This window comes from Melanotaenia boesemani, chromosome 5, assembly GCF_017639745.1.
Source record: "Melanotaenia boesemani isolate fMelBoe1 chromosome 5, fMelBoe1.pri, whole genome shotgun sequence".
Lineage (NCBI taxonomy): Eukaryota > Metazoa > Chordata > Actinopteri > Atheriniformes > Melanotaeniidae > Melanotaenia > Melanotaenia boesemani.
In genome coordinates, this window is record NC_055686.1 from 2,747,739 (window position 1) to 2,766,067 (window position 18,329).

General features: G+C 41.5%; 1 protein-coding gene across 2 annotated transcripts; it reads right to left on the bottom strand.

The window, feature by feature from the left end:
* Positions 1–10,200: 10,200 nt before the first annotated feature.
* On the bottom strand, positions 10,201–13,706 carry LOC121640479 (high affinity immunoglobulin gamma Fc receptor I-like). 2 transcript variants are annotated; one of them, XM_041986261.1, is made up of 6 exons: positions 13,393–13,706; positions 11,682–11,717; positions 11,279–11,551; positions 10,957–11,199; positions 10,727–10,879; positions 10,201–10,511 (listed from the first exon to the last, which is right to left on the bottom strand). In XM_041986261.1, the coding sequence occupies exons 1-6, from the start codon at positions 13,421–13,423 to the stop codon at positions 10,312–10,314; spliced, it is 936 nt and encodes a 311-aa protein (XP_041842195.1). In that variant the 5' UTR covers positions 13,424–13,706; the 3' UTR covers positions 10,201–10,311. The 2 variants fall into 2 exon arrangements, with proteins under 2 accessions (XP_041842195.1, XP_041842196.1); XM_041986262.1 differs by having other exon boundaries at positions 12,911–13,706.
* Positions 13,707–18,329: the final 4,623 nt, after the last annotated feature.

Here is an 18,329-nt window from a genome sequence, read left to right on the forward strand (position 1 = left end):
GGCCTTATATGGTAAAACCTGTGTGTGCCATCCTAAAAGACCTCTAGTTGGACACCTCAGGACGTTGCGGGACGACAAAATGTTGCTCCATTCTCGTCTCTCCTGGACTGATGGAGCCCAATAAGCCTGGAAGCTGCTTTCACAGCAATGCACCATCACAGACATAATCTGGCGTGTCTGCAGCCCTGCATCTGAGTTTCTGTTGCCACGGTTACCAAGTACCGTTTAGTCAGCGCAATAATTTACAACAATAAGTCTTTTTGACCAGAACTTCTTTTATAGGTGTCCATTTTGATGGACACCCTCCAGCCAATCAGAATCAAGCATTTGCCCAGATCATGGTGTGTATATATACACTGAACTGGTCATTTCAAGCAGATCTGAAGTGACTTAAAGGACCTTTGAAAAAAAGCAGAGAAAATATTGATGATTTTATTGCTTTGTGTGTGTGTGTGTGTGTGTGTGTGTGTGTGTGTGTGTGTGTGTGTGTGTGTGTGTGTGTGTGTGTGTGTGTGTGTGTGTGTGTGTGTGTGTGTGTAAATGAAGGATGTAAAGAGGATTGAAAAAAGGTAACAAGAGACGAAGGTGGAGTAGAACCTGCCAGCAGAGAATATCCGAGTCGGAAAGATATTCCAGGAGATGGAATCTCAGGCTGCATGGAGTCAAAGAGACGGAGGATGGACGGAGAAAGGTGGAGGAAATATGCCGACATGTTCTGGGACGGCAGAAAAACAGGCGACCGGATGCCACCGACACTTTGTAAGGCTGTTTTTTACGACATCTCTTCTTTGTTTTGCGTTGTTGCTCTTTAATAAAATATATTCTCTCTAACGAAAGGATTTTCCTGCTTTAAAAATACTTTTCTTTTTATTGTTTTTAGTCATGATTATAACGGAGCAGAATTAAGGTTTAAATAAGTTAAGTTTTTAAAGTTTGAATAAGCTAAAATGTCACCATTAATATCCAATAAATGGACAATGGTCCAGACTCCTTTTTCCTCCCAGTCTCTCCAGTATAAGGGTTTCCTCTTGTGTAGAAAGTCTCTGTTTTTCTAAATAATCGTATTATGTGGGTGAAACTCTGTTTGTGGAACATTTTCCTACATGTTACTTGCATGTGGTAATCCGATGGTTTAAAAGGCTGTTTTAGGGGATCCAATCACATTTCAACAGAAATTTAATTCCTCCAGCTCTTTTAAACAGATGTGCAGGGAAACTGGACCATAAACGACTTTCATCTTTAATAAACGTCTGCAGCCGTTTTACCGTCATGGCAGCGTTCATGACGTCATCATGGAGAACATCCCTCCCTCTGCTGCTGCTTCCACCACATGACTCTGATCAGACGCTGCTTGTTGCTGCAGATGAAACTGTGCTGGATTTGATGAATCCTTTTCATACTTCTGTTCCATGTATGTAAGGTATATGCTGGAGAGATTCATATGGAAATTCCTTCTTTAACAAAATTCTTCCACACACTGAAATATTCCTTTGAAGCCAACTATCAAGGATTTGTTGACTTTTTCTAAGACGGGTTGAATATTTGTTTTCTCTGGGTCCAAATAATCCTTATTAATAGTTAATCCCAAGTATTTGACTTCTTTATGAGCTAAAGTATATTTATTACCATGGATTGCTAAAATCCCACATTTTTCCATGTTCAAACTGAATCCTGACGCATAGAGAAAAAGGAGAAAGCTTTTAAGGCCTCAGGAATTTGAGCTGTATCGTCCGCTAGCTGTGTAATAACCAGGGGTTTGCCAAAGCATTTCATGGACTACCAGGTGCTGATAACCTAACAAACCTGGAGCAGGCGGATGTTGTGTATCAGTCTGGTTTGTAGGAACCAGACTGAGTTTCACTCATCATTGGATGTTTTCTGCTTTTCAGGCTGGTCTCCAGGGCCTGTGTAAGAAGCTCCTAATCTACACGGAGCGCAGTAATTGGTCTTAAATTCTCAGTAAGTGTTTGCTCTTTGTTTGGTTTTGGTATTAAGATAAAGAACCTTGTTTCATTGTTGACGTCAGCGTGTTGTTCTGTAAACATGTCGGTACGATGTAAAGTACTTCTCTTAGATCCGACCAGAGAAAAATGATAGAAATTTGCTGTCAGTTCGTCCCTCAAGCCATTTCTGTACAGCTGTATCCAGCTCCTCGGTTTTAAAGTCAGCGTTGCTAATAATTCTCAAATCAGGGTCAGTTTGTCTAACAAGCGGTTTGACTGTCTTTAAAAATGTGTCAGAATTAGTTTTGGAAACTCTGAAGAGAACAACTTTGATCATATGTAAATAATTCCTGGGATTTTTCTTTGGGAGTGGTAACCAGCGCAGCTGCTAGGAATTCTGGGCCCCCAGAAAGAATATGGTGATGGGCCCTTCTACCCCAGCTGGATAGAGGAGCCTGGGGGGTGTGGGGGCCCTAACGGCTGTGGAGCCTTAGAGTTGTCCTCACCTTTCCCCCCTAAACGACGGCCCTGGTGGTAACAGTTTAGGTTCCAGCATTTAGACCAGTCCCTGCATTTCTCTCTAGCTTATTTTTTTCTTATCATCTAGAATATGAACTTTTCTTTTCCCGTCTTCAATCCATTCAGCTGTGGATGGAATAAATGCACCACATGCTCTTTTCAGATAAACTCATCTAATTTACACTCTAATTCTCTAAGTTTATTTTTATCTGCTTCTATTGATGGAGACATTTTACAATAGATATGGATGAATTTTCTTTCTTGTTCTTTAGTTCCTTACACTTCTTCCTGCCAAAGCTAAGAGATCCTCTCTTACTTTATACTTAAAGAATTTCCATTTATTTCCATGGTGTCAGGCACATCCAGGGATGAGCTGGACACAAGCGCAGGTAAGAGCAAATAGACTTTAATAAAGCCTCTGAAGTACAAGCAAACACTAACTCAGTAGCGAGCATGAGTAAGAATATCACACAAGGTAGCAGTGTGTGAAGGCAGCTGAACCGGTGCAGGCTGATGATGATTGTGATCCGAAGCAGGTTTGTGCAAGATGTCAGAAGCAGAGGGTTTCTGGGTGTTGTAGTGTTGTGGCCAGTGATCAGTACTCCGGTGTTGCAGAGCACCCCCAAGAGGAGGGATCAGGCATGACACATGGCTGGAGATGTCCTTATTTTCTGTAACAGCAGACTGGATTTTTCTAATCATTTGACATAATGTTCATCTTTCAGAAAGCTTGCATTAAACTTCCAGCATTTTTGCCGAGGTGTACTTGTAGTTTCAGGGTTCAGTGTGTTACTAACAACACAGCGATCAGCAGCTGGAGCTGCAGAGATTTCAGCTTTAAAACATGTTTTAACATTTCTGGGTCACAACCAGAAATCAATTCTTGATCTAGAATAAGGCCTAATCCCTGACAACGGTCTCACTGTAGGGTTAACATGGCTCCAAACATCAGTTAAAGACGTATCTTTACAGAATCTTGCAATATGTTGATGATATTCACGGTGTAAATACTTTGTGGTCCGCACGGCCCCGTGGTATGGCTTCTGCAACAAGCGACGGATAGCTAAGCTACCTGAAACGGACCAAATCACATGTAACCGACCTCAAGCAGACGCTGCACGAGTAGAAATCCAACTTTACGTGTAACCAACGCAGAAGACGGACGAAGCTGCTTCAAAACGGCCTTTAAACTGGGAAATAATGAGAAAACATTTATTCAGACAGAATGATTAAAACAAGTCATTCTGACTCCAAAACTTCCTCTTTAAATTAATTCATTTCATCATCCAGCTTCTCAATAACTGATCATTCAGCAAAGATATTTTTTTTCTTCTCAAAGACCAAAATATGTCATAATCTAATTCATAAACTTAAACATTTCTATATTTCTACAGCTTGCTTTGGTTCTAAATTAACTGAGACTGTTTATGAAGGAAAGTTTTCTTTAAAAAATAAAAATCCTTTATTTTTATCAGATTTAAGAGGAATTCCACAGATTTATTGAATCTGATAAAAACTTGGCTACATTTTTATAAGTTAGATTTTCTGGTATTTAACCAGATGCTATGATGATGAAGGTCAAACAGCTCCACTCTTCTCTGGTTTCTGAGTAGATTATGTTAAAAGAGATGCAGCAGGTTGTTTCAGAGACGTAAACACGTCGCAGGGATCATTTAAATGCTGAATAAACAAGATGTTTCATGTTTAGATTTGTAATGAAGTACCTGTTGTTTGTGGAATTATTGGTTTATTAAATTCAGACTGCTGGTTTTCTAACACGTGACTTAATTTGATGAACTTGAAAAACTTTTATTTACATCTTTGTTAATGAAATAAAATCTCTAAAACACCCTGACGTGTCTGAGTTTCCTGTAAAGTGGAAAAAAGACTAAACTCGGTGTGTTATACAGTCCAATAGACAGACGGAGGAAGAAGCTGCTGGAAGGGATGAGTTATACATGAGTTATAACTGCAGATAATTATTATCAATCACTGGCTCTGCTGTAATACCCAGTATGACCAGCAGATGGCAGCAGAGTGGAAGTTTCTGAACCGGCTGTTTTGATCTTATTTTATTTTAAAAACAATGAAAAAATAAATGAATAAATTAAAGGAAGAAAAATCTTTTCTCCATGTCGACTAAAAATAAATTCACTGCATTGAGCTTCTTTGTTAAACTGAAAGTTGTATTTAATTAATTTTCCATCCAGTTGAGTCCAGTTTGCTTTATTTACAGGTTTTATTTTAAGAAAAATTTATTCTATTCTAGTCAATCAGCAGATGTTTTAATCCAAAGCGAGAAGTTTACACAAAGTGCTTTTTAATTAGAGCCAATAAAAGAAATAAAATCAGATATAAAAATAATCTGTATAAAAACCTCACATTAAAACAGTAATAATAACATCTATACACTATTAAAACAAATACGTTCCAGAAAGTACAGACATTCAGACATCGTCTTCACAGAACAAAAAACTTCAGATTTACAGTTTAAACAATCAAAGTGGAAAATTTAAATCTTCCATTCATTCATTCTCTGTACTGCTTTGTCCATTACAGGTCGCAGGTAAGCTGGAGTCTGTCCCAGCATTAACAGGTGAGAGGCAGGTACACCTGGACAGGTCACCAGTCCATCACAGGACCGACACAGAGAGACAAACAACCATTCACAACCAGAGAGAACCCACACATACACGAGGAGAACATGCAGACTCCACACAGAACGTGTTCAAAAATGAAATGTGTAAACAAAACATGAAGATCTGCAGCAACGTCCTGTTTACTGACACACACACCGCGGTGTGAGGATTTAATGAAACTATTAATGATCAGATCTGAGAGGAGGAGCCAGAGGAACAGAGATTCAGTCCTACAAGTCCCACAATCCAGCAGGATTTTAATGTATTCCTGCTTCAACACACCTGAATCAAACTAAATGATCCAACAGCCCATCAAGATCTGCACAAGGACTCATTCATTTGAGTCAGGTGTGGTGGAGCAGGGATACATGGAAAACCTGCTGGATTGCAGCTCTCGTAGGACTGAACTGAGTAGTCCTGAACTAAATAAAGATCCAGGTGAGATCATGAGATGTTGCTGGGCTGCTAAAAATTAGTCTTTACTGGGTTAAATGGAGTTTTATCTGCTGTAGTTCCTCTAGTGTCCAGTAGAGGGAGTGAAGAGCTGAATATCATCAGCTGTTAGAGGAGAGGCTGCAGTCTGGAAACTGTGTCTATCTATCTATCTATCTATCTATCTATCTATCTATCTATCTATCTATCTATCTATCTATCTATCTATCTATCTATCTATCTATCTATCTATCTATGTGCAGTCTGGAAACTGTGCCGAGGATCATGAAGTCATAGAGCAAAGGAAAGGTAGCTGCCTTCAGGTGCATCCAGAGACTGAGAAGTAGCTGAAGATGCTAACTCTGCCTGTTCCCTAAAGGAAAGGATGACGTTTATCCCTGTTAAATGGAGTACAGCCGAGTGGGAGGCAGGTTTCAATCTATCTGTCTGTCTGTCTGAAGCACATTTTAAATCTCCTCTATCACCACTAGGGGGCAGTGTAAGAGTCTATATTTTCTGTACATCATTAGTTGTGATGATGCCAGATTATAGGAGGTTAAAACATTAATAAAGCAATTAAAAAGCTTAACAAACATGAACTAAAGAGGTTTTTTTTATATATTCTGTCATATTACTGACTGAACAATGTTCCAGCTGTTTTAACCTGCGGTTGTGGCTTCATGTTCTCCGTTCGCCGCTCTGAGAAGAGGTTTATGTAGGTTAGCCACAGTCAAACTGGGACAAGTTAAAGTCTTTGCTTTCTTAAAACCAAAGATCTTCACAGGTGAAACACGTGAGACAAGAAACCAGAGTCTTAAAATGTTTACCAGAGCAGAGTCCACACATCAAAGATAAAACCTAAATTACATCAAAGTTCTGATTCTCTGAAGAATTTACCAGAAATTTACATTCATGACACTGAGCTGGTATTTCTGAGCTGAACACTGAATGAGAGGAAACTTATTATTAATGGAATAATTTAGAGAAGACAATAAAGATGTTTAAAAACTGGTCTGAACCAGTTTGATCCAGCAGAGGACATCAGTGGTTGGACTGGTGGACTACCTCAGTGAGGAGTAGATGACGTCTGACTCCGCTGGAAGCTCTGAAAACACAAAGTTCAGGACAAGACTGTAAGTTTATAGACATTAAGTCAGAATCATCAGTGTTTGAAACATCTTTAAACCTTATTTAAGTTCTGCACAGTGTTTTACAGTGTGGTTCTTCTTAATTTAACCCAGTTAAACCATTAAAATCTGGACTTCAGTATCCTGGGGGTCGGATAGCTCAGCTAGTCAAACATGCCTCATGAACAGAGACTAAACCTCCTCAATGCAGCCAGTCCAGATTAGAGTCCCAGTTTAGGTCCTTTACTGCATTTCTAACCACTTTCTATACAGTTCTATTCTAAACATATTGTACACGTATAGATGAGGACTGCATGGTGGTGCTGTGGTTAACACCATCCTCTCACAGCATGAAGGTTGCTGGTTTGAACCTCTGTGGGGGCTTTCTGGGTTTTAGCTCTCTGGTTTCCAGTCCGGAAACCTGCAGAATAAACTCTGCCTCTATCCTGAAAGCAGCTGGACCAGACTGCAGCGACTCTGCATTAGAGTGTAGAAAAGGATGACAGCAGAGTAAACTATTTAGATTTTATTTTTCCCTCCTGTGTCGGGTTTGCTGCTGCTGTGGTTCATTACCTGCAGTCCTCTATTCCTGTCAGAGTCTGCAGGACATCGTACCACTGTTACCTGCCACCATAAAACCTTCATCTCTTCATGCTGACCTGCAGTCAGACTGGCTTTAGTTACCCGCCTCTGTCTCTAGCTCTAAATAAAGACCAGCTGGTCCTGTTTGATCTGATGAATTTTTGTTCATCACCGACGTCGTCCATCCACTGCAGGTAAAACTACTGTTATTGTTCTATAACTGGAAAACATTTATTTATTCTAATGTTGCATCAACAAAATGGCTTTAAAACAAAAAAGCTGCATTTTCTTTGATTATAAACTGATTATTTTTACCCCCCCGACTCAGAATGAGGTTATTTAAATGTGAGTGGTGTCTGTTCATCTAAAGAAGAAGCAGGCGACCACGAAGCTGCTGGTTTCTGTACCAACTAACACATCTGACCACACGGTGGAAAACAGAACTGTTTTCACACCTTCATCAGCCACAGCAGAACGCTGCAGCATGAAGCCTCAGCAGCAGCAGCAGGAAGCTCTACATGTGGTTTTACATGCAGATGTTTCTAACGTCAAACTGGGTGATGGTATTAAAGTACAGATGGAGGAGGTGGAAACAAGATGTCTTTGATGTGTTCACACTTTCTTCTCTTATTCTCATGGCTTCCTATAATCTTATGATATTAAATAAACTCTAAGCTGTACAATACAAACATGAACATAACTTCATGACTTCATGTTGATCCAGCTCCATCAAACACGCTACACGCTGTTTCTATTACACACTGACAGGGTGACCAGACCTGAGTTTGTAAAAGACAAACACCAGTTCTTCTTCTGGGAATTTACATGTTGGTATTTTCTAGCTGCAGATGTGATGCTGCTGTAAACAGAGAAATCATCCGTTCTCCAACACGTATCTGGGGCTGTGCTGCTGGAGCAGAAGCCAAAGCAGAGTCCAGACTTCCCTCTCTGGACACTTATTCAAGCCCACCCAGCAGGGTCCCGAAGCATTCCCAGACCAGCTGAAAGACCTCCATCATGTCCTGGGTCTTCCCTGGAGTCTCATCTTAGGGAGGCGTCTTAACCAGATGCCCGAACCACCTCATCTGGTTCTTCTGGATGTGGAGGAGCAGCGACTCTACTCTGATCTCCTCCTGATGACCGAGTTTCTCACCCTTTCTTTATATATCTTTATAGACGAGACCAGACGCCCTGAGGAGGAAACTTTCTTCAGCGTTTGTTTCCATGTGAAGAAGGAGCTGAGCTGAAAGGAGAAGCTCTTGATTTACTGGTGATCTACGTTCCTACCCTCACCTACGGTCATGAGCTGTGGGTAGTGGTCATAAAAAAAAAAAAAAAAGATCATGAAATGAGTTTCCTCCTCAGGATGTCTGGACTCTCCCTTAGAGAAGCTCGGTCATCCAGGAGGAGATCAGAGTAGAACAGCTGATCCACATCCAGAGGAACCAGATGAGGTGGCTCGGACGTCTGGTCAGGATGCCTCCTGGAAGCTCCCTGGTGAGGTGTTTGAGAATGTCCAAGGAGACTAGGAGGAAACTCCAGGAACAACCCAGGATGTGCTGGAGGGACTACGTCTCTCACCTGGCCTGGGAACACCGGGATCCCCCGGAAGAGCTGAAAGAAGTGACCAAGGAAAGACTGGGCTTCTCTGCTGGAGCTACTGCTCCCACAGCCCCACCCTGGATAAGTGGTGGGTGGAGGGATGTCAGCACACTGATCTAATCTAATGGTGTTTTTCATCACATGGTCTGATGATGGGCTGCATGTGGTGGTTAGCACCTTAGCATGAAGCTAGAAGGTGAAACCTCAACAGAATAAAAACATCCAGATGACGTTCCTGCAGAAACTACAGCCTCATGCACAGATGTTTCTGCAGGAATCATTACACACAAGCATCCAGGTGATTCTCTTCATTTAGCTGCAAACTTTAGACCACAGTTCAAACCACTTTGTTAAGATTATTTCTAATATTTATACTGCTGCTCTGTGCAAAATTTAAAACCTGATACAAGAAAAGATGATATTTATGAGCAGGAAAGTGAAGCTTCTAGCAGTTATTAAAATAAGTCGACAGCAGAAGAAGAAAAAACAGCTGGTCAGCATGTTTGATTTCCAGACTATATTTTTACCCACACCTGCTCGGCATCTCTCGCCGGGAGCAACTCCAGAATGGAAGAGGGTCCAGCCCCTATCGAGGGCAGTTGTTCCAGAGCCCAAGCCATGCGTCGAGGTGAGTCCAACTATATCTAGCCGGAACCGCTCAACCTCGCGCACCAGCTCAGGCTCCTTCCCAGCGAGAGAGGTGACATTCCACATCCCTAGAGCTAGCTTTTGCAGCTGAGGATCAGACCTCCAGGGTCCCCGCCTCTGGCAGCCGCCCAGCTCACAATGCACCCGACCCCTATGACCCCTCCCGTAGGTGGTGAGCCCACGGGAACACAACTCATTTCCTTTTAATAAACACAAACATGGATTCATTACCTTTAGATTTTATAAATGTGTTTAACTTATTTTACTTTTAAAGATGATTTTTACCAGGAGCCTCTCATGTAGGTCACGTTTATCTGCTGCGTTTTCTTTAGAAACAGGAAGCTGGACGACCACAGAGATGCTACAGTCTGTTAGCAGAACAACCACAAGCTGCAAACAGACCAGCACACGAGGTGCAGCCCCCACTGGCACCACCAACACACACCCAATGCAACTACTGTGTGAAGGTTCACACACAATGATGAGTCTGTTTGTCTTAGTTTGAGTCCTGCATGCAGATTTATTAAAAGAAATAATGAAAACTTAAAGAAAACGTATGAATGAAGGTGTTTGGAATAAATGTGAATTCTTTAGATTAAATTTCTGCAGAGAACTAAACTGTCCAAACTAAACTAAACTGATATCCGGTTGGTCCTGCTTCATGGTTTCAGCAGCTTCTCTGCGTCGTCGTCTTGACAAGCTTCTGTAACGTCACATTTATTCCACCAGAGCTGCATTCATTTAGCATTTTATTAGTTTATTTTATGCCATTAGTCCCACTTCCTGGTATGTTCTGGTTCCACAAACTGCTGCTGCAGCTTAAAACACGGAGTTCTTCTTAAAGACGTCGTCCTTTAAACACATCGGTACAAAATGCAGCCATACGTGCAGCTTTCCAGATTTCCTGCAACACACACACATAAAAGCTATTACCTCTGTGTCTGCTGATGTCCTGCTGTCCACCATGTGATATATGATGTCACTGTACATGGTGCCTTCCTCTTCATCTTCATCATCAGCTAAGATGGAACAGAATAAAAACAAGTGTGACGTTCATCATCTCGTTATTTATAAAAATCTGTAGTTGCAGTTTTTAACTTTTAGGTTTTGTTAATTTTACAGATTTAGAGGTGAAAAAATGTAAATAGAAAGTTATAATAATCATCATGTTTGGTATAAATGTAGAAAAGCAGTAAAAGAAAATCTTCCCTGAAAGTCCAGAAGTCTGACTCACCTTTAGATTTTCTGAGAATGTGTCGTCTCCCCAGTAGAACCAGTAACACCAGTAGGACCACAGCAAGGAGACAAAGAACAGGCAACAGCACAGAGAGTGGAGGACCGGGTGGAGGAGGGATGGATGTAGGGGGAGGTGTGGTGGTGGGTTTCTCTACAATAAAGATATTTATCACATTATCGTCACATCATGGACGTAAAACTGGAGTCAGTCAGCAGAATAATCCTCACCTGTGACAGAGATCCAGCTGGGTGGAGACTCTCCATGACTGCTGATGCTACACCTGTAGAGACCTTCATCAGACCTGGTAACATGGTGGAGGGTCATGTGACCTGTAGACTCAGTCCTGATGAGGGAGCCATCTTTATAGAAAGCAGCTGGGAGGTTGGAGGGAGGCTTTGATTGACAGCTCAGAGTGAGGTCATCTCCCTCCATCACAGGGAGGACAGGACTCTGCAGGATCACTGATCCACCTCAACACAGAGACAAACTACAGCATTTCATCCATTTCCACACAGCTTCATCACCACTAACTCCACAGTCTGATCTTACCAGTGACAGTGAGGGTGATGCTGTTACTGGTTGCTCCCTCTCTGGACTCACACCAGTAAACTCCAGAGTCTCTTGTGAAAACAACATTGATGTTACAGGAAGAACCAGCAGGTTTTCCCCACCCAGATCCACACTGAGTCCTGGTCTTCTTGGTCGTGTTTCTCCTCACCGTCCATTCAGCAGAGCTGTCGTCCTCCTCACAGATCAGAGACACAAAGTCTTCTTCAAACAGCTGAGATCTGCTGGGACTGATGGTCAGATGAGCTGTGAGGGCTGAAATGATGGTTAAAATATGTATAAATTAATAGTTCCATCATAAAACTGACTTTAATGAAGAAACGTTTATTAAAATGGACAAAACACAAAAGAGTTAAAAGATTTTAAGTGATGAAAGTTTACCAACCATGATTAATGATGCAGCTCAGCAGAGACGTCAGCACTGAAGAGAAATGAGACTCAAGTTGGTTTGACTTTGATAAACAAAATAACTTATCATAAGATTCAAGAGATTCAAGATTCTTTGTCATTTTACAATGCAGAACACAAGTACAACCTGACAAACACAGAAATTCATAACTCAGATAAATACAACGTTCTTTAAATGTTATCTCTATTTCAAAACAATAAAAAATTTTATTTATTAGATTATTATTGGAGAACTCAGTCCAGTAACTGCAGGTAATTTTAGACTCATCGGTTTTGTTGGAGTTTGTTTAGCTGCATGGAAATTCAGGGCTTAATCAGCAGAAAATGAAATTATTTACTAAAACCTACTGTGGATCTTCTATGATGAAAACTGCAGCAGAATCAATGTAAAGATATAGAACAACAATCCATCCATCCACCCATCCATCCATCCGCCCGCCCACCCACCCACCCATACATTCATCCATCCATCCATCCATCCATCCATCCATCCATCCATCCATCCATCCATCCATCCATCCATCCATCATTTATCTATCTATTTATCTATCCACCCTTCCATCTGTCCATTGATTCTCCTATTTCTTCCCACCATCCAAAGACAAGCATATCAGGTTATCTGGTGACTAAATGATCCCTAGGAGAGAGTGTGAGTAGATGTTTGTCTCTCTGTGATGGACCTGTGATGGACCTTGTCCAGGTCTACCTGCTTATTGGTGGGATAGACTCCAGCTTACCTGTGACCCTGAATTAGAAACCGGTATAGAAAATGGATGGATGAACATGTGTTGTTCAAAGACACAAGTAGACATAATATCTGCCCTAACTTAGTTAAATTTCAGATTCTACTTTAGTTGAGTTGGCTTTGCTATTTTAAGTTCCTGTAACTTTTTCTTTGTACAGCACACCCTGCTCGGTCTCTTGTCAAAAGTCAGTGTAGCTAACCTAAATCTGGAGAACGTTCTTTATCTCTCTCATCTACAGAAAAAGTAGCGCATAGAGCATACAAATAAAAAAATAATAAATCTATTAATGATAAATAATAATCTGAACAAGTTGGTATTTTTACAATGTTTTGGGTGAATGGAGTTATTGGTCTTTACCAACCTCAGCATCCTTTTCATCCTTATCTCTGATGTTTTTAATCAACTTGTACTTTACTTGTAAGTAAATATAAGTTATAATGATGTTAATGTGTGTAATTACATGGTCCATCCATAGCCACTCTGGTCCATCCAAACAGGAAAAGATGTTCAGTCGATGTTACTTCCACCAATTTTCATTACCTGTGACTGAAAATACACTTAGCCAGAACTAGAAGTTTGTTGTTTAATATTACCATGTTTATTCCTTATAGATTAAACATTATAACAATGTATATGTGTTTAAAAAAGTATTGTCATTAATATTCAGCAGTTTGTGTTCAGATGTGATTCTATCTTTAATATTAACAAATAAAACTGTTTCTATTTTTCATGCTTTACAAGCTTCTTTCACTAGTTTACATTAAACTGTGATTCTGTGCAGTTATGTGGTTTTTTCTATACTAGCCTGGAAATCTTTCTAAAGTTCCTGTTTAACTAACAAATCATCATGTGTTTCTCATCTGACCCGTTTTAATTGGTCCAGATCAGCATGAGTAAAGTATTTCTGGGTAAATAAAACAAACATGCATGTTTTCTACTTACAGAGCAGACAGTGAAGAGAAGTTTCCATCATCGTACCTCTCAGTGTTTTGGTCGGGTCTCCGCTGGTTGTTGTTGGGGCCTAAAATACATCCCGCCCTCTTCCTGTACATGCCAGTCTGGGTGGGTCCTTCATCTCGTCATACAGCTCAGGGTACATTTGTTTAACCCTTATGGCCTTCTCAAGGTCTTCTGTACATTTTTCCCAACTATCTTTTTCTTTCTTTTTAATCTGGCAATAATTTTACAGCAAGCAGCTGAAGTTTTTAATTTATTTATTATTTTATATATTTTTTCTTCTTTTTCTCACATCTTTAATATTCTCTTGATAGATGTTGCACCCACTGGTCACCTGAAACAAAAATGTACACACACACACACACACACACACACACACTCACACACACACACACACACACACACACACACACACACACACACCCTCCATCTTGAGGGTGTTTTTTTTCACCATGCTCTCGATGATATCGGATCTTCTGGAGATGATTTCGTTTTGACTTTTCTTCCATGTAGCTGCGAGCATACATCACCTTCTTCGGGGCAGGTGACACAGCAGGTGTGACGGGAAGAAGTGGAAACTCCTCCATTTCTTCCTCGGTTTAAATCCGTGTCGCTGCAGAGGGAGCATTACTGAAGAGTGTTAGAACCACTGAAGAAAAACATTCTGAGATTAAAGACAAAACTCTGACTTTAATCTCTGATCCACCGTCATGTTTATCTTCTCCTAACAGCCTCGGATCCTGTCCTGATGTGAGGAGGACGAGGCCAGTCAGTGTGAATCCCTTCACTCCGGCAGAAAAAGGAAAAATGTCAAAGGAAAAACTAGATGAGTGCCACAGGCAGAACTTTGTGGTTAAAGTTTGCTGCTCTTTTCCACAGTGGAGGCTCTAGGGTGGAGGTAAGACAATGTTGACCAGTTTAGCCTAGATTATCTCTCAGCTTAGAGCCGTGTTTCCCAATCCAGGTCCTCGGACCCTCTGCCCTGCATGTTTTAGATGTAACCTACTTTAACATGTCTAAGACATGCAGGGCAGGGGGTCCGAGGACCTAAACTGGGAAACACTGGCTTAGAGAATGTTTTTTACTTTTACAGTAAGAAATAATAAACTATTGTTCCAATGTCAATCAGGGAGATAAGAGCCCTAAACCCCACATATCAGTCCCCCAGCAGAGACATGCTGTCAAACACACTCATACCTGCATGGTGTGCAGAAGAGAAGGGAAATGTCAGGACAGAACTGCAAGATGTCCGGGATGTGGCTGTGACTGCGGATGGCTGGACCAGCGTGGCACAGGACCACTACCTGACTGTTTCAGTCCACTATGTGAGAGAGGGTGCCATGAAGGAGGAAATCCTGCATACCCGGTAGTCTACACACCACAGACGGGGCCTCACAACAGGTCTTTATTGTTACTGGTAATATATTTTCTCTCCCATTGTAGATCAGTGTATGTGACTCCCATGGTGTAAAGGTGTAATGACCCAGGCCCAGCAGATGGAGCAGGACCTTGAAGAGACCACTGGAGACCATGCTGATGACTCGTCTGATGAAGAGTACAGCTGCAGTAGCAGCAACGGTAAAATACTGTATATAGACTTTTTTCTTTTCAGTAGAATTAACATAAACAACCCAGATTGTCTTTTTTTCTTTATTTTCCTGGTCTTTTTGTTTCCAGAAGAAGACAAAGCTCTCTGCCCTTGAGGAGTTATTTGGTGATGAGGACATGGCAGCTGAAATAAGACAAGAGGACTCTCAGCACCGCAGAGAAGATTCAGGGAGAGATGAGCGGTACAGAGGTCTGCCATCCATCCTAACCTCCGTGAATCCAGTAACCTGGTGGTGGAGTGTGTGAAACACAATGCTGTCAAACGTAGCAACCAGGTATCTCTGTGTACAAGCTTCATCCACACCTCAGAGCCACATTTTCTACTGCTGGGACGCCATGAGCCAGGAGCAGGCTTGTCTGTTACCTGAGGAAGCAGACATGTTGGTGTTCCTGAAGAAGAACTGCTAAGTGAAGCCGCTGTAAGATTAGAAGATCCTCAGCATGCAGCAGTAAGAACTAGACGCTGAGTTAGCAACTTTCTTTTGTACTGAAAATGATTTATTTACATTTATGTTAGAAAACTGTTTTGAGTTGAAAAATAAAACATGTAATATCATTTTCTTTTTGTTACAGTTGGTTTTATAAAATCTGTTTGGAGGAAAGTATCGTTTAGTAACCGGTATCAAAGTTAAAGGTCCTGTATTAAGCAAAGTTCTCTTTGTAAAGGTTTTCTAACAGTATGTGTCCTCATAGCCTGTGTATGAGGCCCAGAAAGAGAAAACTCTGTCTCCTCTCATTTGCTTGCTCTACTTTTTAGTGAATGTGTACTCAAACGGATGAGTCCTAGGCTAGGTCCACACTGCAGGGCATAACACTCAATTCAGATTTTTTTTGTGAAATCCGATTTTTTGGAGTCCGTTCAAATTTCCAATTAAATTCGACGTGTATGTGATTTCCTGTATGAACCTTATGTGCACCAAAAGTATCCGGCATGCATAGAAGACACGACGACGTGACAGTGAGCGTGCGTGTGACGTCTTTGTGTTTGCGGAAGTAAACATGGATGGTAACAGCGGAGCTTATGTTGCAATTTTTAATTTATTATCCAACCATTGCCAGCACATTTACGATAGCATCATTTTAAGGAGGAGATTACAAAAGAGGAGACCCAGATTTGTGGCCATGGCATTTTGTGGAGCAGCGGCAGCAACGTCTGTACAGAGAAACGTGGGTAAGGAGTTGCAGTCAGGAGTGATGGGAGACTGATGTGAGCACCTTTATAGATAAGAGTTTATAAATAACGATGTGTATGATGTGTAGGTCGGATTAATGCGACCTGGCCGCTCAAACTGAAGTTGCATGGCAAAAGATCAGATACGTATTGGATTTAGGACCACATATTCAAGTGGTCTGGGCCGCATTTGAAAAAAACCGGATCTGTTTCGTTCAGACTGTTATGAAAAGATCAGATACAGGTCCTAGTCACTGACCCGCCGCCTTGGCTCGCTGAGCCTGGCTCTAAAATCACGAGCGTGCACCAGTCAAAGCCAGATCTTCTCCCAGAGAGGGGAGAAGATTTAAGGTTCAGACACAGAAACAGCTCGTTCTCATTAGGGCTCATTACAGCTACTTTTGGAATGACTGAAATTAAGTAATACACTTTAAAAACAATGTTGTTGGGCCTCTAACACTTGTAAAAATTTATAATATGGGACCATTAGTCATCACCTTCTTCAGAATCAGAGACACGTTTCCATCCTTCATCTGTCTGTCCTGAAAATCCACCCGGTTCTGGAAAGATGGATGCTGGTTGTCTGGATCAGACTGATCGTCTCTGTACAAAAGAACATATTCTGACTCCAGATCAGGTCTGGTCCACTCCACAGCATCGATGTCTCCATCATGTCCAGCTGTACATGGCAGAGAGACGTCATGTCCAGGTTCAGCTGTGATGTTTGTCTGTCCTGCAGGAGAGGAAACAACACAGATCAGAGAGGTTAAAGAGATCAGAGAGGAACTTTTCAACATGTCTGCTGTACGGGGACGTCCAATATGTCCTAAACAGAGACGTCTTCCCTCCATCTGGACATGAACAAACCTGCAGTCCTGACCTGTGCAGAGTGCAGAACCACAGAACCACCAGCAGGTGGCAGCACAACACCTGAAACACTCAGTCTCTGACAGTTTAAACCAACGGGGTGGGGGGGGCACAGCAAGGCTAAATAAAACTTTAAATATAACACTGCTAGCAAAACATGGACAGATTTATGAAAGTAACAATGGACAAACAATGATGAATCAAGAACAGAGATTTCAACTACTGGAAAAAAAGGAAATATAATGAGGCCTATCTTGCTTCCCCAGGCATGACCAGGTAATGGTCAAGTAATAATCTGATATCCATGGATGTTTTTGAGCAAAATCTGGCTGATGATGGACACACAATTAAAAGAAATTCAAATTGGCTTAATGCCCATATGATCTTGGAGTTTAAAGAATTGATTAAGAAAACTGCAGCAGACTTCAGGTCTTTCCAAAACGATGCCATATTGGCCTTTATGGATCCTCCTACATGCAGGGAAAATCTACCTGCTCTGATTTGGCTTTTCTGCTGAACGACTGACTGACTTTTACAAAGTTTCTGACTCCAACCTGAAGACAGACGACTGATACTGAATTAACTTTTCTTCTGCAGGATGTTGCTCTAATTGCCTCCACAAAAGTGCTGCTAACTGATTCCATTAACAGTTACACACCTTTATTTTCCTGATAAGCAGGACTGATGATGTGGATCTGTCTACAGGAAAAGACGTCTACACTAAATCTCTTTTTAATATGTGTATGTGCATTTCAAAATCAAACATGATATTGACACTTGTGACATTTTGGGATAAACTTTTACGGGAAGGATATTATCACCATGGACACGGGTGCATGTGTTGTTTCATTCATCTTATCATCCTGCTGGTGATGCTGCTTTCACATGAATGACTTTTTGCATCCAGCGTTCACTTCCGGTTGAGTGAACGCTGGCGTGTCTGTCGCCGCTGCTCACCGGTAAAATTTTAAATTATTTTCCGTCAGATTCCTACCTGGGCAGCTTCTGTCTTCACAAGAATTGATGTTTATTCTACAGACCATTCACTGGTTTGTTGTCGGCTGGCTCCTCGTGTCTCTTGTCCACCTGCAAGCAGGCGCACTCCTCCAGTATTCTGCTGCTGAACTTTTAAAACTTCGGCTCCACACCTGCCACAGCCACCACCTTACTTGACATCCACCCGGACATCGCCTTTCAGCCCCGTCGGAGATACATTCACCGCGGATCGGGCGGTAAGCTCCAGTACAATGACTCTTACTCCATAAAATCCACTTGG

Bases quoted from the DNA above. Each gene is read 5' to 3' on its own strand.
- LOC121640479 (XM_041986261.1), bottom strand. From the start codon at position 13,423: ATGATGGAAACTTCTCTTCACTGTCTGCTCT. The intron at 11,718-13,392 runs GTAAGTAGAAAA...ATTTCTCTTCAG, and splicing joins TTCTCTTCACTGTCTGCTCT to TGCTGACGTCTCTGCTGAGC. The intron at 10,880-10,956 runs GTGAGGATTATT...TCTTTATTGTAG, and splicing joins CAGCTGGATCTCTGTCACAG to AGAAACCCACCACCACACCT.